Source organism: Ascaphus truei, chromosome 1, assembly GCF_040206685.1.
Source record: "Ascaphus truei isolate aAscTru1 chromosome 1, aAscTru1.hap1, whole genome shotgun sequence".
In the NCBI taxonomy this organism is placed as follows: Eukaryota; Metazoa; Chordata; class Amphibia; order Anura; family Ascaphidae; genus Ascaphus; species Ascaphus truei.
The window spans coordinates 54,880,858-54,904,075 of NC_134483.1; the positions used below are offsets into that span (position 1 = coordinate 54,880,858).

At 38.9% G+C, this 23,218-nt stretch overlaps 2 protein-coding genes across 4 annotated transcripts in view; one reads left to right on the top strand and one right to left on the bottom strand.

Moving 5' to 3' along the window:
* Positions 1–6,738, top strand: part of EGFLAM (EGF like, fibronectin type III and laminin G domains) — a 145,476-nt gene extending 138,738 nt beyond the window's left edge. For both annotated transcript variants that reach the window (XM_075588480.1, XM_075588486.1), the window contains one exon: positions 1,175–6,738. In XM_075588480.1, the coding sequence (XP_075444595.1) occupies positions 1,175–1,329 (155 nt within the window). In that variant the 3' untranslated portion in view covers positions 1,330–6,738. The remainder of the gene's footprint in view (positions 1–1,174) is intronic.
* An 803-nt stretch (positions 6,739–7,541) lies between these two features.
* The window catches only part of LIFR (LIF receptor subunit alpha), a 114,105-nt gene continuing 98,428 nt past the window's right edge, over positions 7,542–23,218 (bottom strand). For both annotated transcript variants that reach the window (XM_075588493.1, XM_075588496.1), the window contains exons 18-20: positions 22,047–22,140; positions 20,644–20,722; positions 7,542–16,148 (exon numbers count right to left, since the gene is read on the bottom strand). In XM_075588493.1, coding sequence (XP_075444608.1) covers positions 15,495–16,148; positions 20,644–20,722; positions 22,047–22,140 — 827 coding nt within the window. In that variant the 3' untranslated portion in view covers positions 7,542–15,494. The remainder of the gene's footprint in view (positions 16,149–20,643; positions 20,723–22,046; positions 22,141–23,218) is intronic.

A 23,218-nucleotide genomic window follows, 5' to 3' on the forward strand; every position in this document is an offset into this window, starting at 1 on the left:
GATTTGTTAAATCAATAGAGAAATAGGGGGGAGATTCATTAGCGTGTAATTGTGCATTAATTGCCTTTGACTTGAAAAGTTCAAAACATCAAATGCTCAACTTTCATAAAAGTTGAAACATCAATAGTGGATTTAAAAAAAGAAAGGAAGTTACTTAAAAGATCTCACCACAATCGTTCATAGTGCAACAATAAAATAAATAAATAAAGTGTTGCCTTTAAGTGATTCTGGATCTCGTTGTAAGAAAAGTTACCGCATGGCTAAGGGAATATAAAGTGCATTAGAATAAATGTAATAAGATGGGATTTACAAAACAATTCAAACGATTCCTGTCGTTGCTGCCGTGCAAGTGGATTCCCTTTCTGTGTCCAATGCAAGATAAAGTTCTCTTAAGACCTGGGAAATGAAAATAGGAGAAAAGCAAAATGTAGTAAGCTTGATATATAAGATGTTTCATATCTTATGCACTCGCAAGGTTAAGTATTGTGTTCCAGTTAATCATCAAATCACCAGGGAATAAACCTCAGGAGACATCCAACAGTACAAATATATGGTCTTCAAAATTGTTACGTAATAAAATAAATGCACTAAAAATCATAAAGAAATCTGCTTATTGATTACCAAATAGATGCATCACACCAGCATTTGTTCAAAAGCTTTATATCTTATATGCCTTTCAAATCGACAAGGTGATATCAGGAGTCCTTGTCTGGACGCAGTTTGCATGCCGCAGGGAACACTCTCCCCTTTTCCCAATCCGAAATTTCCTTAGAACATTCTTGCCATGGGCCAAGACAGGGCATTTGTGTGAACTATGTTATAAAGAAGCTTCAGTAAACTATATGCAGAGATGGGCGAGCCAGTCCAAGTAAGTCTCCCAGAACTCTGTGGATTGTTTAGATGAAATTCCGTTTCTTTCTCACGGATATTTTTTAACAATCAAGCAACGGATTTCGGATTGCTCTCTTTGGGGGAAAAAAATCCAAAATAGTGGATAGGGCTTTTTAAGACTGACTCGCAGAAATCCGTGGACCAAAGGAACAAGACAATCCGAGGCAGAACCCAATCCGCAAAAAAAAAAATTCTCTAATATCAATTGCTTTGATATTAGTGAAAACGGTGTGTGGGTTCCCAGAATGTTGTGTAATACTAACCTGAATTTTTTATCTTGTAGGTGGGATGAAAGAAATAGCTCTACACACAAACCGGCAGTATATGGGAGGTCTAATAGGATGCATCTCACACTTCACACTCTCTACAGACTTCCATGTTTCACTGGTTGAAGATGCAGCTGATGGAAAGAACATTAATACTTGTGGAACAAAGTAGGGATAACAAACTATGTAGTAGATTTTTGTTCTCTTTCGCTCATGGCACAAAGGATGATTTTGCACTCTTAAAGAACAATCTGCTGTCCAAATGTCATTCCAAATAAGTTTTAAGAACCCAGAAAGAAATAACCAAAAAGGATCTAAAGGGTTTCATCGCCTATCTGAGGTTCTTTTTTTTTTGTAAACCAAAGTTAATATTTTGTACAAAGTTTCCAATGCTATGGTCTTTCACATTAATATATGACTAACATGAGAAAACCGTGTGCCTTTCTCATTCAAACTGCCCATAATCTGCATTCTGTAGCTAAAATGCTAATTGACGGAATAGGGTAGATTAGTTTCTGTTCTTAAACTCCTCGCTCAAAGTAAAGACAAAAAAATAATCAAAATATAATGGGGTCTATTTATCAAGCTCTTCCAGTTGCCTTCGTGATGGTCAACTTGTGGTGACCATTATGGTGCCAAGTCAAAGCACCCCAGTGCTACAGACTCTCCTGCAACACAGCCATGTCATTACTTGTGCTGGGATAACATGGTCACAACTCTCAGAAGTCCTCCTCTGCCATTTAGATTGCATTCAAAGTGATGATGCCCATCACTGTGCCGGGCATAGTAATATCCAGAGGAAAGAAGGGATCATACCAAGAGCCTTTTGAATGTGTCTTTTCAGTGTCGGCAAGTAATGTGTTTTTTTGAGTAATGCGTCAATTTGTGTATCTGAGCAGTTATTTTTCTTCACTTTCTGTATATATGTTAAAGAGGAAATCCAAGGTGGCGGATTTATGTTTGTGTTTATATTAGGGTTGAAGCAGGGGGCCTCTGAGCTGAACCCCGTTCATTTCAGCTCCAGGGACCCCATGCTTCCGGAGATACTTACCTGCGAATTAGGTGCCGGAAACCGCTCTCCACAGCTACCAGGTGTCACAATATGTCCGCTCTTGAGACATTTCCTGGCCAGCGGGACAATAGGAAGCCGTGATGTCATCGGTGCGGCTTCCTATTGGCCCATGTGACATGGGAGCTTCAAACTTGAAAGTCCAGCTTGCTCAGCCAAAGGCAGCTACCAGTACCTACTTCAGAGGTATCTGCGGAAGTAGGGTGTCCCTGGAACTGAAATTAATGGGGTTCATGTCTGAAACCACCTGCTTTAATATATTTTTTTTTTTTTTTAAATAAAATGTGCTGTTTTGAATAGCTCCTTTAAGCTATCAGGTTTGTGACAATCCTAAACTTTGGCAAACATACAAACATGTATAAGAGGTAGAAGGATGGACTATTAGTCAAACACAATGATTTTTTTGCTTGATAAATTAACCCCATTTGATTTTTTTAAAATTTATTTAAACTGATCCAGTACGAACTCTAGAGGCATTGAGGAAATTTCAATCCAAACTATTAAAAAAAAGGAAAAAAAATGCTTTTGGTTACACTTTTTTTTTTTAAAAACTTTGTAAAATCGAAAGGCAAGTTCTTTTAATTCCAATGTTATGTTGTAACAGGTTTATATAACCATTTTTTGTGTAGATCGAGATACCTTTTAGGGGCCTAACAGATGAAATGATAGGCCATAGAGATGTGCAAATAGACAGAGGGAAGTCCTATTTAGTAGAGGACCCCTTGACATATACTGCCTACTAGGGTCACTTATAACCCACATGGAGCAATACCCGAGATGCATGGGAACTATGCCAACTGAAAATTGCAAACGGTATATAAATGTGCATATTTCACATTTCTAGTGCACAGAGCTTTTGAAACCTCAACAGGTCTGGTCAAGTATAGCTGAATGCCATGTCGGGTCTTTTCTCTGGTGCCCTGAAAGAAGTGACTGGTGACGGACAGCTTGGTACAGAATTATTTCATTTAAGAACGTTGATATTGGTGTCACAACCTACAACAAATGTACACTTCACGAAATATACCGTATTGGAATGCAACTACATTTTCTGTTTTTAGGATGCTGTACAAGTAGCGAGCATCTAGAAATCCTTCAGAAGTTTCACTCTTGGATACTTTTGTACCTGTGAGTAAACTGCATTTATTGGAGTATCAACGTTCCATCTTTAAGTGCATATATTCATCTGACATGGAAGCACTCGACTTAAGGATTCACTTGCAACAGGGTTTGAGTAAAAAGTCCACAGGGTCTATATCGTTGTCGCAGAAGTAAAACTCAGTAAGTACATTTTTGGCAAAAAATGCACTAAATGCACTTCCTAACTTGGAATTTCTCGATATTTCTATTGAAAAACTAAGACACTTAGGGCCTCATGCAGAGAGCAGCGCAAAAAGTGAAAGCGGCATTAATTGGCGGATTCTGCCTTCAGAAAGGCAGAAACCGGCAAGTTTCAAAAAAAGCGCCATTTTTTTTTTTTCCCCTTCAAATTCGCCGCGCGCCTGGAGAGTTTAAAATCTCTCCAGTTTTTTTCTCTGCCGTATGCAGAGAGCCGCGATCGCCATCTAGTGGCTGTTCGCGCCAAAAAAATGGCGCGATTTTCAACATTTTCCCTCTCCACCAAGCAGCTGGCGCTCCGCGGCCGGTGGAGAGGGAAAAAAAAAACGCGATTTTTTCCCCAGTAGTTTCAACAGCGCTCATAGCGCTGGTTGAAACTCTCCATATGCAGAAAGGCAGTTTTATGCCCTTTCTGCATATGGAGATAAAAACTCTCCAAAAAAGGTAAAATTTTTCCCCCTCTCCAATTCTGCATAGCGCTGCTCTCTGCATGAGGCCCATAATCTTCAAAACTTGTCATTAAAATACCTTTTTTAAATAGATATTTTTCCTGTCAAAAAGAACATTTACAGTAATCGCCTTTTCCTCAGTACTCAAAAGAATGTAGTTAATTACTTTAACCTCCACGACGACGGTATTTTAAACTGGAATAATTGCATTTCCTTGGGAAGTGTAATTGCATCTCACCGTAATCATTACGCTATTGTTGCATGTTCAAAATTTGTGAAGACACTTTTTATGCAATTTGTGTCTGTACAATTCCATGCAATATATATTGTATGCAAATGAGGTGAATCCAGAAAATGACATCTTTGGGTTTTCATTACGTTGCAACCAGAAAACTTGCCATTGGCAAATCTATGCTGAGAGACAGCTCTCCCCTCAAAGTGTTTCTTTTTATTGTTTCCAGTCTCTCATAGATCAAAATGTTCAAGTTGTAGATAAGACACCAGGACCATTCCAAATGATGAACTTTCTTGTTAATGTTCATTTTAAGCAAATTCATACTTAAACTGTGGGGGCTTCTACCAGTACACACATGGACTTACAACTCAGGTCAGGAGGACACATGGATCCAGTCAAGGTTTTATGGTTCTCTTTTTGCAGTATATCCACACATTATATAAGTTGTGGTGAATAAAAAAAAAGTGACAATGTACAGTAAATAAAAATACCACTTGTGGTGCATTTGCATGCCTCAGACCGGTATGCAACCCTGTCTTTCCCCGTCATCTCTTTGCTGCAATGCTTCCTCGGCCATTTGGGATTCTGGGTAAGGACATACAAATGAGCACCGTGCGTCACTCTTTGCGTGACATTACCGACAATCCCTGACTGCAGCGGAAGCAGTGTTGCGTACTGATGATGGGGAAAGACAGGGTTGCAGACATGTCGGAGAAATTCAAAATATCAATTGTGGTGCATTTGCATGACTTTTCTCAGTAAAAACAGGACTGAAAAATTCAGAATGCTAAGTTGAAGACGAAAAATTATTATTATTTTTTTTTTAAACTGGTCCATTTGGCTTTTATACACATTATTCTGTCTAAACTGTGTATATATGAAGCGCTATGTACACTAATGGCGCTATATAAATAAACACATACATACATTTTTTTTAAAGCAGCAGATATTCTAAATATCAATAACAGACAAGTTAGAGATCAGTCCAAAATATTAATCATAAATTAGGTCACTCATTGTGACAACAATCAGCAGTGTTGGATCCTTTCTTAAAGAGCTCTGTGTAATGCTGCCCCTTTCCTTTAGTTTTACACATGAAAAAGAGCACCAAACCTTCATTAAGGAATAAACCCACCACTCCCAAGTAATGATGCAGGTCAGGTTTTTATTAATGCAAAGATAAACTTGGGTTATCTATTGCTTTAAAACTTTGCAAATCCTCTGCATATTTTCACATTCTGTTAGACCCACAGTTCACTTTAAATAAATGTAAACCATGCATAGTATACTCTGCATTTCTCCAAAGTGGACGCTGTTATAACGTTCACAATGAAAATAGGCCAGCTTTCTTATCTGATATTTCCATATACTGTCTGGGTTGAATGTCAGATGTCTGCGGAGTAGCAAACAAACGTTGTTTAAATGGTGTTAGACCTACATGATTTTCTCCCTCTCCACCCCAACTATTACACTTTCTTAGTTTGCAGTGAATAGGACCAATGCCCCATCGCTTACAATTAGTAAAATCAGAAATAATTTAATCATTATCGCAAAGTGGTAGTGTTATCTCTGAGATCACTGTATTTGGTAAGCGAAGAATATGCACAGCAAACATTGCTGAGAATTAGTACACAGATATTAAACGATAATGGAGCAAAATCTGGCTACTCAGCTTATTAGAGCAGGATTGCATCATGGGGGATTTCTCCCTTATTGTGTTAACATAAAAGGGAACACGTTTGGGAATATAATGGATAGCAATGCATTATGTAGAATGGAACGTGGATATAGCAACAAAGGCAGGAACATTCTAGCTCACCCAAGTACTGTAGCTTACAATGGGATGAACAGTGCTGCCTTGCAATGTCTAAAGCAGGGGTGGAGAATTCCAGTCCTCAAGACCTACTAACAGGTCAGGTTTTCAGGATATCCCTGCTTCAGAACAGGTGGCTCAATCAGTTGCTCAGTCTTTGACGGAGCCTCTGAGTGAGCTACCTGTGCTGAAGTTTGAATATCCTGAAAACTCTTGAGGTCAGGTTAACAGTTCAGGTTTTTAGCATATCCCTGCTTCAGCACAGGTGGTTCAATCAAAGCCACTAATTAAATCTTAAGAATGAATACAAGGATTCCCCAAAGAGGAAATTGTTCATAAGGTTGATGTTGACCTCTTTTGTATTGTCCTCTTACTCCTGAGCAACTTTGTAGAACAGACCTAGAAATTTTGTACATGTATATTTTTTTATAGAACCAAAATATAATAGACTTGACCAAATGTACTTTTGAATTGTAGATGTACTGCGGTTTTTTTTTTTTTTTTTTGCACATAACTTTTCTAATATGGTTTTGTTCTATAAAATGTTTTGTGTTTTACAGTGTTTGTGGAAAGGTTCCCTTCTTATACTTTTGTACATTTCTGGTAAAATTGTATATTCATAATATTTTCTGTTTGAAAACAAAATTTAAAAAAAAAGTGTTATTAAAGTAACTCTCCCTGTTCGCTGTTTGTCTGAGACTGGTTTATACGGATGTGGAAGTCAGCCAGGGCAAATACTTTGTAGTGTATGTCCACATTTTAACCCTTCTCAAGGGGTTCTCAACTCCAGTCCACTTGAGGACTGACTGACTCCTTATCTGATAGAGCAGGAGCAATGCATTTCTGACCCATTTGGCTCCAAAGCCCTAGAACCACAAGAGTGCTAATGAATGGGATCTTAGCACCCTTTTGTGAATCTGGGCCAGTGTGAGATAATACGGTATATGCTTTTCTCTTTATAGCAATATACTTTACTACACTGAACCCTGTCTACATGCAGTAATGTACTGTATGTCATACACAGGTTTGTTTTGTACAAAGATAAAGACCCACACATCACTTCCTATATCCCAAATATTTCCACATTCTGGTTTTATATGGAGGCTCAGAGGTTTCAAATATCAAATGTTTGTTCCTATTACTGTACATTACAAGAATCATCTATATTATACACCAACATGAGCTACCCTTTCTACCTGCTCATTTAAATATTAATTACATATTGCAGTTTCAAAGAATAAAAGAAAGTGCAACATAAATAACACAATGCACCATTTAGTCTGGGGGGGGGGGGGGGGCAGACTTTCACGCTATATTGTATGAAAACATTTGCTCTAAATTCGGGGTATTTTTTATTGTACAAGTCTTTTATACTTTCCATCCCGGTAGTAGAGTCCTGGGTTAGGTTCCTCATTGCGCACACACTTGTACAATTCCTAGCGAGACCTCGTAGAATGAATGAAAAAATGCACGCAACACATTGCAGAATAAGAAAATATATTTATTGATATTAATTACCACTTGGCAAAATGGACACATGCACAAATGACCGAAACAAACTTGAAGTGGGACTAACGGGTAAATAGTTATATCATTGCATTTCGTAAATTGTTACATTATCAGTAAAGAATACTTTGCTGGAGATATGGGTCTCAATAGCTTACTAGTTACCGGTCCTGCCTACATTTCCTACGGGTTTCATTCTGTGTTACTGTGTCACTTGCACTTATCCGTTCCTGCTCTTTTGAAACGCCTGCTTTTATTTCTACCAGTAAAATAACTTCCTTAATAATATTTACAGTGCTGGTTGTCTTTGTTGCTTAATGGATTCTGCATCTAATTTTTACGGTATCTCAATTTTCTCTCAAAGAAAAAAAAATTGGAGGCAGAACTGTACTGTTTGATTAAAAATTGTGACCACATAAGGTTATTATTGTTACCTTTTCCGCCCAATTTTTACCTAATCAGATTTGGAAAGATGCATATACGTTTGTTGTACATTAAAACATACAAAATTCATATATTATACCAAATTACGAACCAATTACGTATTGTGAATTACATTAACCTTGTATAGCAGATTAGAGTATCTTCCAAACATTTTAATCTCATTGTCGACTATGCTATTCAAACCAACAATTTATTACAGCATGTGTATTTACAATTAACTAACAGTGGGCGGGTGCCAAGTAAAAAATAATAATTTGTGGCAGACTTACTAAATGGGGCGCTGCATAACAATTCCCTTAGCTGCCATTTACTGGCAGCTAACATGGGCTTGCAGTGTGATACCCCCATATTGGAGCTTGGAGAATTCCTGCGATAAAGTTGAAGCAGTTTGGATGATCAATAGATGTAATTTAGGATTTTGATACTCAAAAATGCTTCAGTAATAGTAGTGCACAACCAAACAGAATGTTATTCATTATATCATAGGGACATGGCTGAAAATCAGTATGAAGGCATCTCACAGTCATTTCATAGTTTCAGCTTTTGTTTTACCCTGTCTGCAGCTCATATTTTAGTCAATGAGCGTTTAAAGCAGCATCCCCACTAAACATCATTTATGATGGTATCATTTTAGCCCCCTCTCCCCTTCCAGCCAATCAAGAAAATGCTACATTTTCCAAACCGGCTCATAGGAGTTTAAAATTCCTTTCAAATCTTAGTCAATTTTGCACCATTTAAACCTTTATATGCGTTTCCTGAAATAACGTCTCTAGTATGTACACAAGAGAGGATCAAACATGCACAGACATGAAAGCAAGAAGCATTTTACAACAGTCAGCAGATGTTTTTGCAAAGGCAACTCAACCCATAACAGATATTGATAAGGGCTTGGATTCATGCTGTGCTGTATCTATTTATCATAAACACAATTTCATTTAAATTATTTTGTGGTTGATACCATATATTTAACATTTTAACAAAAGCAGGAGATGCTCAATGTTATTGTTAAACAAAAAACAGACCGCACAATCTAATGACTGATCAAATAAGGGATCGGAAAGCTAGTTTCTAAAATGTGCGCTGTACAAAAGGTATTTTTACATAAAATACCAAACTATTTGCTGCAAAACACCATTACACTGAAGTTTCAACAATAGATTTACACATATGAAAGTATTGCTATTTTTGCAGTACAGATATACGTGTATGAGCCAAATGTATGTTAATAGGAGTAAGAAAAAGTATCCAAGCACTCCAGTGGTCTTGGGAAATAAAACTCTATATTTATTTGAACAAGATTGATGGTTCGGTCCAACCTCGGACCTTTGACAAAGGTTGGTCCAAAACGCCAATACTGTTCAAATAAATATATTTTTTCTTCTTCACCAAGACCACTGAAGTTCTTGGATACTTTTTATAATGGTTTCAAAGTTCCATCTGGATACTTGATTGAGCACCCGTGGCAGGACTTGAGTACCCGTGGCAGGACTTGAGTATCATAAGTGCACCTTATTCAGCGCGGTGTTAATAGGAGAGAACATTGTCTACAACCTGCATGCAACAAAATGGAAAATATTATATCTACAGAACCAACTCGCTACAATCTGCAGGTGCGTTTATCTCATATGCAACACTTAACAGGCAACTGATGTTACATGTTTGTTAGTAATTTCTTCCTTAAACAATACAAAAATAATAGTGTATATATAGATTTCTTTTTTTTATAGCAAAAAAACAGTTCAAACTAGAAATTGGCTCAAAAAAAAAAAACAGCATTAGAAAATTTCAACAAGAACTAAATACTGTTTTAGCTTATGTGTAAATGGTTACGATTTTACATTCAATATACAGTCCCAGGCTGTACAATGTTTTCATTTGTTAGTGTCAATATATGTACATTTTTACAGCATGTTCCACATCCAATTCACATATACAATACAATCAATGAGTTAACAACAGGCAGTGTTTGCATGTACACATCGCTTTAAAGCAGCAGCAGCCTATAGAAGTTTAGCTCTTAGAATATGTTCGTATCTTGCCCCTGCTCTTTAATAATCATACAAATTTTTTTTGTGTTGAAACCCATGATTTTCTTAATCTCTAGCTTCTGAGGTAGCGTTTGTAACCTGTGGACGGCAGCAGGCTCTGGGGGAGTTACATTGTGACCTCCCGGACACTATTTTTACCATCTCATGCAACTTTCAGGAGATCTAATCATGTGTAATATTAAAACAGGGTCAGAAAGGGCAATCACTTGTCTGGTCCATCCTCTTAAGTACCATCAATGCTTTGCAGGTCCCTCTAGCACTGAAGGGGTTAAAATCAATGTTGGATACCTATGTATTTATTTTATGCTGACTCCACACAAGCTACAAAAATTGGAGTAAATACAGTTTTCAAAGAGGATTACAACTGTACACAGGAGAAAACTAGTCGGTCGTAAAGCTGCAGTTCAGTCTTTTTTTTTTTTTTATTATTTTTTTTTACTTCAATAGTTTCATGTGTGCAATCTCTAATTACCTAAAGAACTGTATGGCTGCAGGTCAATTCGTTCTCCATGTATTGATAGGTCGAAATTTGGTGACATAATTAGTGAAGGGATCTGTTTATATTCTGCTTGTCTGTCAGTGGAAGCTCATGAATATTCATGAGCACTCCTGCTCTGACATGTGCTAGAGGGAGGGCAGGGCCGACAAAGGGGTGTGCCAGGGCTTGTGACAGGACATGAAGGGGCAGTGCCTTAGCAAATAGCTGTTAAAATAGAATACAAGAAAATTGGTCTTTCAAAGTTGTTTTTTTAAAAACAGAAAATGATAAAAGTATTTTTTCTTACTACAGAACTGATTTATTAAAAACAACACACATGCAGGATATTGACTGAACTGCAGCTTTAATATACCATATTCTGCTCATTCATCTTGTAACCAAACCCTTCATGTGACCAGTCTATTAATGTATAGCAAGAGATTGAGGCACTCTACTGTATGCACACAATGGAGCCCCCATTTAACTATACATATTTAGCTGTAAGATCTTTTATATTCTAGAAATCCACAGCTCAGAAACTCCCCTTTTAAGCAACGTAAAACAGTCTACAGTTTTTGGAAGCATGGAAAATAATTCATTATTTTTCTAAATTCTCACATACTTTAATGCTGCAAAATGGTTATTAATATCTTGTCAATATAGTGGGCCCTAATCTTTATATCTACTAAACTGTTTCCATATGAACGGGCAACCACCTCCTTAAAGCCAAATAAGTATGTAAACCAAAACACACCTATTTCATACTAGTCAATGTTTAGCCTTGACGCTGGAAGCACTAATAAAGATCCACGTTGAATATAAATACTCAAAGTGTGTAACCGTCTCCATTTAATGATTAGGGCTAATTAATTGTGGTGCAATAATTAGAATTCTTCTAACTTGTGATTTCTCAGACATGGTCATGCATAACAGCAGGGCTATTGTATAATATAGCATGCAGCATGCATAATATAGCGAATAACTCCTCATCGACAGTGCATTCACAGAGAAATGTAGTGATAAATAAATAGGTAAAGTCAGTTAAATGGCAACAAAATAAAGAACATTTCAGGTTATCTGTAAGTGTAGCATTTTCTGAAATGTACATTTTGATGAGTTTGCTTGCAACCAAAAATACATTTCAGGCTTGGCCTAAATAATATTTTACAAAGAAATTCAACTTAAATGTAAGACATAGCGTTTCAAGGGAATACATCTCTCCCCAAAACAAAGACCAAATAAGAAGCTTTTGAAAATCTTGAGGCTCTCACACATTTGTAAAAACAAAACAAAAAAAAACATGTTTGTAAAATATGTAGTATTATTCAAGGATCAACCTTGCTGGAAGTTGGAAGCATTCTGCATTAGCAAAATCAATGCATGCCTACAATATGCAGGGTGGAGGCAGCGTTTGGAAGCCTTTTGCTGTACAGTAAATCAGGTCTACAAAACATATATTTTCAGCAAAGATGGTCAAAGATTGAAAGGAAGAATAAGAATGCTATTCTCACAGGGTGCATTCCATCATTACATTAGGATAAATCCATTTAAACTGAATAAATGTTCAATGACTTGTATACAGAGCTATGTCTATACTTAGACTCAAAACTTAGGCCATAGTTACTAGCAAGATATTACAGCAAAAATGTAAGACACCATTGACATCTATGACCCTCATTCAATATGCTGCGAAACGATCTTCCCTGAGCTGGAGAGTATTGTAGTCCTGTTCATTTGAATATTAAATAGAGGGCCTCACACTCTCAGATTTCCAGTCAGTCTCACTAATTGCTAGTGTTGACTTGTTTTTAGTTATTATTTATTGGCAAGAGCAAGTGCAAATTATAGTGCATCATATATTCATAAAGTGTGCGTCCTACAAATCATATTAATAAATCGGTCAAGTGTATACAAGCTGCTATCTAGCTGATGACATCATCTCCAAAAAAAAAAACAATTTGTATGCCACTATGCAAATGTACAACAAAAATCAAATTCACAAATTGGTTGCTTTGTACATTAGTTTCCCCTCAAGATCACTTAAATTGAAACATATTTGACAAGTAAGGAAGCAAAACCTGATGATTTCAACAGCAGTGATAAAGAAGGATCCAACACTCTACGGTTTTCTAAATAAAGCTAATTTATTGTGCCACACTACGTTTCGACCAATAGGTCTTTCTCAAGTGAACTAGGGAGACAGATCACTTGAGACAGATCTATTGGTGGAAACGTTGTGTGGCACAATAAATTAGCTTTATTTAGAAAACCGTAGAGCGTTGGATCCTTCTTTTCCTTAGTATTGACCTGGAATATACCCGACAGGTTATCCTTGAACCAGCAGTAAAACGGTATGTATATTTTTTCATTGTTGAGTGCAGCATACCCCTTTTATTTTATTCAACAGCAGTGACACATGCCAAAAGCTGCAGTTCTGCTGCACGCTGTTAAAATGCCCACAAGTGCCTCATTGGTAGACAAAGCATACAGTGTGCGAGACTTCAGGGTGCTGGGAGTTGTAGTGCTGCCAATATTTGGCACAGTAACCCAGCATGCACCTCAGTACTGATGTCACGGGAAGAATGTTTCAGAGGCTACAACACAGTACTCTAATTCACTGTAATCTTACATCTCAGCATTGTTTAATAAGTGATTGTAGCTGCAGCTGCCAGAACACACAAAATGACTCTACATTTGCCCAAAATAGTCTACAGTTTATCTTAAGCACTTGTGCATATATGAAAGTCCCAGAGCACTTCTAAATGATATAGACCCCTCACTGGCATACTATATAATAGTTACACTTAAACCCTTTCAAAATTGAACCTTCAGGCTCAAGATCATGATGACACACACACAAGTTATGGTGAATTAAAAAAAGTGACAAAAACCCTCCACAGTAAAGCATATAGCAAATGGAAATATTACTGTGTGCTCATTTGCATGTCTTAGACAGGTCTGCAATCCTGCCTTTCACCATTATCACCCAGCACACAGTGCTTCCACTGCAGCAAGGGATTCTGGGAAATTACATGCAAATGAGCACACAGCGCCACTTTTTGCTTCAACCATATATATGGTCCCCTGTATGCTTATGCTTATGCTTGCTGCATTTAACAGCTTTGAGCTCAGCCTGGGACATGCAAATGAGCATACAGTAATATTTCCATTTGCTATATGCTTTACTGTGGAGGTTGTCAATTTTTTTTACCACCATAACTTAACTAAGTGTGGTGAAACCTATCCTAAGCTTCATTCTGCATAGCCAGTATAACCAACCCCACACTGATGAGACCTATTAAGGTCGAAACAGCTGTCTATGGGTGGGTTTACTGGCTATGCATCTTAACCCGGGCTGTGCTCAAAGCTGTGAAATGCAGCAAGCACAAGCTTACAGGGGACCATGTTATATGGTGCTGGGTGATAATGGTGAAAGGCAGGGTTGCAGACCTGTCCAAGACATGCAAATGAGCATACAGTAATATTTCCATTATATATATATATATACATATATATACATATATATACATATATATACACACACACACACATGCAGGATTCAAAGTTGTGTAACATTACCTAGTATTTTTTGGCGAAGGAACCCTAAGTAATGATTCTGAGGAACCCCTAACCATCTCTAAATATCTAATAGCATCTCCCTGATCAGATGCATTATAAAAATCGTCTGTATTTGATACAATTTTCAAATAACCAGAAAATTGCAGGGAACCCATTAGGGATGCTCCTAAGAACCCTGGCTAAAAATACTGCTCGGTAGCTTCTATAGCTTGATAAACCAATTTTAAGAGAGATGGGGAAATTCTCCTTCCTAATCAGCTGCAGCTTTACAAAAAAATAAGTAGCGTTTCTCACAAAGAAAATAAAACAATACAAAATGAAATACATTAATAAATGCCCTGATGACAAAACAGGAAAACCCCATTATATTTTCACAGAAAAACATGATTGAAGCACATTGTTTCACAGACTGACATTAGTCATGTTTGCGGATAATTACTTAAAATTCAGAACAAATGCTTCCTTTCAGATCTGGCCATAAGGTTTAACCTAGGGATTATCCACTCCAGTCCTCAAGAACCCCCAACAGGTCAGTTTTTAAGGATATCCCTGCTTCAGCACAGATGGGAGCGCAGTCTTCGACTGAGCCACTGATAGAACCACATGTGCTGCAGCTGGGATATCCTTTAAACCTGACCCATTGGGGGAAGCAGGAGGGGGTCTTGAGGACTGGAGTTGAGAACCCTGGTCTAACCCCTTCACTGTGAGAGGGGAAAGCAACAACACATAGAAAGGCATTACTGGCCCCTATGAGCTGGAATTAGTGGTTACTCATTCTGCAGATGTGACCCCGTAGAAGCCACACACGGCTCACCATTTTATTGACATTCTTGAAAATAATTAGTGTGGTTATTGAACAACCTGGGTTTGACCAGGAAAACAAAACATAACTGTAGTGACCGATTTTTACGTATGTGACCAATGCTTCTGAATGACCTTCTTTTGATCCTTCGAATTGAGAGTTGATTGTACTGGTCTTGTAAATGCCACGAAGAGAACATTAAGACGTTCATTTACATCACAACTAAAGTCTTACTGAATTATGAATAAATAATACTTTCTCTAAGTGGCCGCAGTCTGTTCCTACGAATACACTAGTGCAGGGGTGTCCAACGCAGGTCCCCAAAGGCCACCAACAGGTCAGGTTTTCAGGATATCCCTGCTTCAGCACCGGTAGCTCAATAATGACAGCCACCTGTGCTCAAGCAGGGATATCCTCAAAACCTGACCTGTTGGTGACCCTTGAGGACTAGAGTTGGACACACCTGCACTAGGCTGTCTGCTCATTAGAACTAGATCCATGATCCCTGTATCACTTGAAAGACATGTCAAGTGATGTGGAAGATATAGATAGCCTTGTGCTAATCACTTTCCAGAGTCAATCGTCTTGCTTGTTCTGAAAAAGAGATGCTAAGGACCATCCTATATGAGTAGGTTTGAGGGAGTCTTTATCGTCCACTGGAGGGATCAGAAAATGTCTGGAGTTAATGGAACATGGGCTTCCAAAAGATGCATTTTCATTTTCACTGTTACCCTCCATAAATGTAGGGGACCTTGGAGAATCCATATTCCACGAGTTTGGGTTTACCTGAGGTTGGTAACCTGCAGATGCGGCTACGTTATCTTCTGTGGGAGATTGGCTGTCCATTTTCACAGTGGTAAGAGGCAGTTGCATTTGTGGCTTGTAGCCAGCTTTATCAAAAAAGTCATTTTCAGGTTCTTCCTCAGGATTTGCCTGTGGCTGATGCATAGATTGTATGTCAATGTATACTACCTGGGAAGAAGCCACAGATTCATCAAGCGCTGCACTAGACACATCCTCATTAGCAATAGGTGGACAGTATGAAACGACGACATGATTTTCATCTTCTGTATCCAAATCGTCCACTGGAAGTTGATCACTTAGATCCTCAGCTACTGGAGAATTAAGTTCAGTGTCCAGAATCTTTGGAACGGTTGACAGAGTTTCCACCACTTCCACATTATTAGGGGTGCAAGGGTTCATCTCCAATGTTTTAATGGCGTTATTTCCCTGAAGATAAATAAGTAAATAGGTTATAAAATCAACATAAGTAGTTACATAAGCACATATTTGCATACATACACACAATACGTGGAGCATCTTCTCATCATCACTATTTACAAGTGCTCAATCGGAAGTACTAAAACATGGAATAACAGATTTGTTGGAGATTCATTAAAATTTCATGAGAACAGAGGGTGTTACATCGGTGTACCGGTATACCACACCGGTCTACAACGGACAACAACATTGTTGTTCTAAAGCGCTGTTTGAGAGTCTGGACCGGTTCTCTTTAAGACTTTAAGGGGGAGATTCACAAAGGTCTGATGCAGGCTATTGCACCCCGATCTGCCGTCAACTGCCATTTACGTCAATATCCCGCATTAGAACATGAATTTGGGCGCAAGCTTTAAACTTGGACTTCTACACTTGACGGACAATGTTTTCCATGTAAGAACCCAATCCATCTTAACTTGACGTATTTGCCTTGATACTTGAATTTCCTCCTCCCCACCCAATCTTAACTACTGATGCTAACAAAAACGAACAAAAAATGTCCAGCTTAAAAGAAGGTTTCTTAGGCATTATTTGACCTGTAAGCTTAGTGGCTCAATAGACTAAGGCTGCGCTTATAGTAATGGCGACACGACCAATTACATCACCCGTCGTCATTGCGAAAGATACAGTATTTATGTTTTGGAAACGTCGCTGGCTACAAGACCAGTGACGTCAGCAAGGGGGAAGGCAGAGGGACGGAGACAGGAGATTGTACACAACATGTTCTGCTTGTTCCGATTCGAGTCTGGCTATAGGCAAGAAACCGCATAATTTTTACTCCCCAGCCTCTCTCAGCAATGGCACTGCCCACTGTTGTGTTTTGTTCTGTGCTGAAGGTTTCAGTCCCTACGGTAGTATATGCAGGTTATAAAGGCTCCACGCAAATACAGTTCTTGGTAGTCCTTATTTTATAAATTGGTTCTGCCACCACCTATTACCAAAGGGAAACTCCGGAGCTGTAATAGAGACAATAAAAAAATGCAGCCAAAAGCAAATAAAACCTATTTTCTCTCCCCCTTTTTTTTTTTTTAATTACAGCAGCTTTGTTTGTGCCACTGGAGATGAAAAATATTGTACTTGTTCTGTAAAATCCCATATAAAGGAAGGACACTTTACAGTAGCAACACACACACACACACACACACACACGATGCAATAGAAGCTCTCTGATTGGCTTATAGGCAGTTACATGTGGAGACCGTCTCTGCAAAAATCAAATTTCACTGACTACAAGAATTTTGGTAGCGCTGTTGCTCCGCCGCACCGTCGCGTCCACTATAAGCACCGGTGACAATGCATTTCTTTTGACGCGGCGTCGCTGTCACCGGCACTATAGGCGCAGCCTAAGCTTCTCTGACTAGATACCTCCTTAGGAACTGCATCACTACAATGTTCCATTTATCATGTGTGCACAAGTTCTTAGTCTCCACAACAATACGCTGCAGGAGTATAATGGACTTTACAAATGGCAATATTCTTTACAAAACAAATAATGAAGCAATATGTGCAAGGATGAGAGGTGTTATTTGTTCCAGACCAGGACTTCTAATTTGCATGTACGAGAGGCTTTGTTGGCATCATGTTTCCATCCTAACCGTTTTTGTGCCCTGGTTTCCTTAAAGTGATGCGTTCAAATAGTTATTGAGTCCGTTGGTAAACATCTTTCCATTAAACCGTTGCACACTTGAGGCAAGTGAAGTCCTTGAGTGAGAATAGTTTGCCCAGGTGCATTATTGAAGTGGTTTCACAATACTGAATGTAATATTATTGTAAACGTTTGAAATAATGAAATATCACAGGTAAAAGAATCACGTGAAATAAACTATCTGCACAGCCAACTGAATGTACAATGCTCAATGATTCAAAAGAAGCTATATAAAAGTGTTAAAAACCTCTAGTGCAGTCTTAGGTACAAAAACCAGTGATGGTGGGATAAGGACATGCACACAAAGATAATGTAACCAGTGCTGGGATTACCCAATAGGCAGACTAAGCACATGCTTAGGGCACAGGGGCACCAAAAAAAAAAAAAAAGATTTATTTTTTTTAAAGAATTTGAAATGTGATCTTTCTAATACTTATTGGGAGCCACATTCGATGGCAGCAAGTACAATTCTGGAGTCCAACTCAAAGATTGTGGATGCATTAGGCCAGGTCCTCAGTGGCCACTGAGGCACGCGGCACACACCACAGCACAGCTCTCTATGGGGCAGCCCCCAGTGGCTGTGTGTGCGCACAAAGCGCCGTGATACGCACGCTGGCACGGAAGACAAGAACTTTGTCTTCCTGTGCCGCGATAACGTGGTCGGGGTGCACTAATGGAAGGGCAGATGTGCCCCGCCCCCCGTCATGGACCCGCACCTGCGCTCCCCTAGGCGCGCGTGCTGCAGGGAGGACTGGGGCCTTCGCCTTAGAAAGTATAATTGAAGACCAATCACAAAAAGGGAGAAACTATCCGAGAGGCAGAAAACATTGCAACAAGATGCAAGATCTCGAGTTTGTATCCATGTGGAAGGAAATTGTACAAAAACTTTCACAGCACGAGTCAAGCTCTTCAAGAAAAAGAATTGTGCAGACTTCTGTCAATCATTAGCAGCCCACCTACATACACACTTTGAGAAATGATTACGAAAGCTTTGAAAACATACACTATCAAAAGATATCTTGCCTGATACTGACTACAAAGAAGCCCCGTCCCGCTAAGGAATCGTGGGAAAAAACAAGCAAATCATGGCAGTGCACCAGAAACAGCACTGAATGTTAGAGACAAAGTTTGCGTAGTTAGTTACTAGAAGCTCGTATGAAGAGAGGTGACGCGTACAAAGAAGGATCAAGTAGATTTTATTTTCTAAATGATATGGACTTATCTGAGGAAAAATATTCACAAGATTCCCAAAAGCTAGTTGAATCACACCCTGTTGACTTGAACATGAATCTTTGTGGAGAACTGCGGCAGTTCCACTGTTATATGCGCACAAAATTCAATGAAATATCAAATACGAAATTCAGTCACATTGATCTCTGTGACACAATAGTAAGAGTGCGGAATACAATTTGTATTTCCAAATGTAGAGATTACACTACTTATTTTTCTAACATTGATGATTACTAACTGCTCTGCAGAACGCCCTTTTTCTCAGCTGAAAATAAAAATAAAAAATAACTCGGCAAAACAACGTGTCAGGATACACTGTCCCCTACTGTGTATGAAGCGGACATGCTTCCTCGAGTCAACTTCGAACTTATTAAAATCTAGAAAGAAGCTATTTTAATTTCAGCATAACTAGAAGTTTTATGTAATTTCAAAAAATACAATTTTATTTTACGGTTTAATATTGTTTTTATTTTAAATTACATATGGGGGGCACCATAAACTATTCAGTGCTTAAGGCAGTGGGTTTCAACTTTTTTTGGTTAGGGAACCACAGAATTCGATTGTCAAATTCTGGGGAACCGCAACCCTCACCCCCTTTACCCCCAATCTTTCCCCCCTCACGCTCCCTCTACCCCACACTTTCCCAATTATGCTCCCTCTCTTCTATACACACCCACACACACTCACTCCCCCTCTCACTTACACACTCCCCCACACACACACTCCCACACACTCCCACACACTCCCACACACTCTCACACACTCCCACACACTCCCACACACTCTACCTCTCCAACACACGCAGGCAGGCAGACACACACAGACAGACAGAGACAGACAGACAGAGACATACACACAGACACACACACACAGGCAGGCAGACACAGACAGACAAACGTACGCAGGCGCACACACACGCAGACAGGCAGGCAGACACATACCCACAGGCAGACACACGCAGGCAGGCAGACACAGACAGACAGACACACACAGGGACAGACAGAGAGACACACACACACATTGTCTCTTTAAGCGTGCCAGTGCCGAGAGCCCATGCTGATCCTTCCTCTCCCTCCTGTCAGCCGGAAGTTGACGGCAGAAGCAGGGAGAGGAATGTTAACAGTGACCTGGTGGCTGCTGCTGCTGAGCTCGGGAGCCACCGGGTCATTTCTATGTGGGGTTACCGCCATGCCGCCGGGTCTGGGACAGCCCTGAGGGGTGCCACGGAAACCAGTTGAAAATCACTGGCTTAGGGCCTCTAAAGGTCTTAATCCGGCACTGAATGTAACAAACTATTTAATGTCAATGAGAAAACATTTTCATAACGCCTTTAAAGAATGAGTTTCTCTGCTAGAAAAGCCATATACCCAAGCGTTTGCATCCAACATTGGTACTAAGGACTTAAAGTAGAATTGTGTACATCATTCATTTTTATAAGGTTTTTTTTTTTTTTTTTTTTTAACCAGTTTTTGAGTGCAAATCTAAAATAATGAAATAGCACAGGTTGTCACATAATAATGACACAGTGTAACACTAAAACAGGACAAACGGGCTGGCAGAGGAAACCCTTACCTCGTTCACATTCTTTTGAAATTGCAAAGCTTTGCTGTTTTCAGGATTTGGAATATCCGGATAAAAGGTTTCCTTGATCCTTTGAAAAAGAAGTAGTATGAATTGCACCAGTTAGTTGTAGCAGAACAAAAAAAAATAGGTAAACAAACAAATGCACAGCGCTACTTAAATGACAGTAAAATATTGTGTTTAGGCCCGTTGTGTCTGTCAAACCCTGCTGCACTGGAGGAAGCACCAATGCATGGGCAGCTTAAGGAAGGACCAGATAAAATCTTTTGTGTTTATATTCTGTTTTTCAATCCCAAAGTGCTTTACGTCTATTTTTGCCGAATTTTTATTACCCAGTCACATAAACAGAAGTGATAAAGTACACGATATAAGAACATAAGCACATATTGGCGTACAAATGTATATATGGCTAATGGACCAGTCCACACTGTAGGTGTGTGATGCTCCTGTGAACACGAATGGAATTCATCCTTAATGCATCTTTTCCTAGGAGATCGTTTTTGTGCATTTCTATATACTGTACCTGTACGCGAGATTCTCTTCAACGTTATTTACTACAAGAGTTATGTTTTGTGGTAGTTTCTGACCAAGGTGTAACGTTTGTCATGTCAAGGTACTGATCCAAATAATTTAGTCAGGCTAAATTACAAACATTTCTTAAACTTACTGCATTCAATTATAAATCAAGCTTTTATTTTTAATGATTCCGTGTGTTTCTTCTATTATAAGTGTTGCGTGAAGATTACAATGTAGTTTGAAACATTTAAAGGATTGCTCTGATTGGTTAAAATCTATTCCTGGCCACAGAGCATTTTGTTTTGATTTGATCTACTGGACCAAAGTAATATCAAAATGGCGGGGTGTTAGCAGGCCCTCAGTACCTGCGGTCTATTAAATCGGACAGCAAATTCCCACAAAACTCATTTTGTTCTCCGTATTGAAAGGGTGGTTTCCAGGTGCATAGGATAGTTATGTACTGGGAAAATACTAATTCCAAAAGATATTTTTATGAAAACATTTCAACCACCGTGGGAATAAAAATTAGATGACAACTGGAAGGAAAGCACTTGCCGGCGAGCCATTTGTCATTAAGAGGTGGTGTTGAAACACACTAAAGTTTGGCCTGCATTTTATTGGTACATTTAACAGACATGGCAAGGAAGTTGCCTGTGGCCGTATTTCCGATATCTTTTGTATGGCAAACAATTAACTATGATTAAGCATATCACCACACCCAATTTCCTAGGCTATTGATATATTTTTTTTATTATATATACACATTAACACATATTACACAGGCAAAATAAAGTGTACACATACTGTACATAGCTTCAGTGTTTCGAGAACATAAATAGAAGTGTTAAAAAAAACAAACAAAAAAATAACATACTTACCATTCTCTTTTTTGATAACATATCGTACTTGTCACTATACCAAGTAAAACTGCCACTACAATTGGGATGAGGATGGCAAGGATTAAAGCTATAGCTAGGGAAATGAAAAGGGAAATACAATTCAGAATGTTGCTTTCAGTTTTAATTGCTGTCTTTAGAAGAGCCTAGTATCATCACTGACACACTACAAGTGTCTCACCATAACATGTTCTCTAATTGCAAGTAGACTATTTATACCCTTGCCATTGCGGACTCATTCATGTACAGGCAGATCAGAATGGAACACTTAGTCGTGGCAACGCCCCGTCGGCGTTTAGTCGCAGGGGGGTTCCTCCGCCACAACCGCTTCAACAATAAGGCAAGTGTAAGGGTAGCAGGTTGGTTTTAGGTTAGGGGGGGTTAACTTTAGGCGTTTTAGCAGTTAGGGTAAGGGCATAGGGTATGGGGTAGTGTTAGTATTAGATGATAATGTCATGAGATACATTATGTATTTTCAATACACCTGGTGCTTTAGGGGTTACAAAAGTACATCTTGGGTTAAAATAATGCCATATATTGGGTTGTGACAAGTCCAGGCTTGTCATGGGTGGGTGCTGCGCTTCAAACCGAACTCAATTGTGGGGGGGGGGGGGGGCTGTCATGGATAGCCCACTAAAAGTGACACGGTTTGGTGGGGTTTGGGGGAGGGTAGACTGAGCAGATACTAGTCTGTTGGCTTCAAAGAAAGCTAAATGTTTTGTGAGTGCTAGTACATTCAAGAGAGGTGGCTCAAGGGTTACGCCCTTATTGAGGGACTTTATTAAAAATTAGATTGTGACGTCCTCTGCTGAACATGCTAAAAATTACATGTGTATATCCGTGGAACCGAGTCACACATAATGATTACAGACACGCCATGTCTAGCAGGTACTAAGAGACAGATATTAATATTTCTCTTAATTTTAGGATTACGTTGTTCATATTTAGTCTCATTGTGTCCGCCATGAGTGCCTGAATGTATTGATGTGACTCACGTGTGTGTGTGTGTGCAAGTGTTCAGTTAAGGAAAGTTATGAGTACATTTAGATATTGCAGGCGTCAGGTAAATGTCATTTGCAAAGGTTTTTTTACTCTGTTGTAAAACTGTCAATCTCACAGCTAATTTATGACAGGAGCTGGGTTTATGTGTTCAA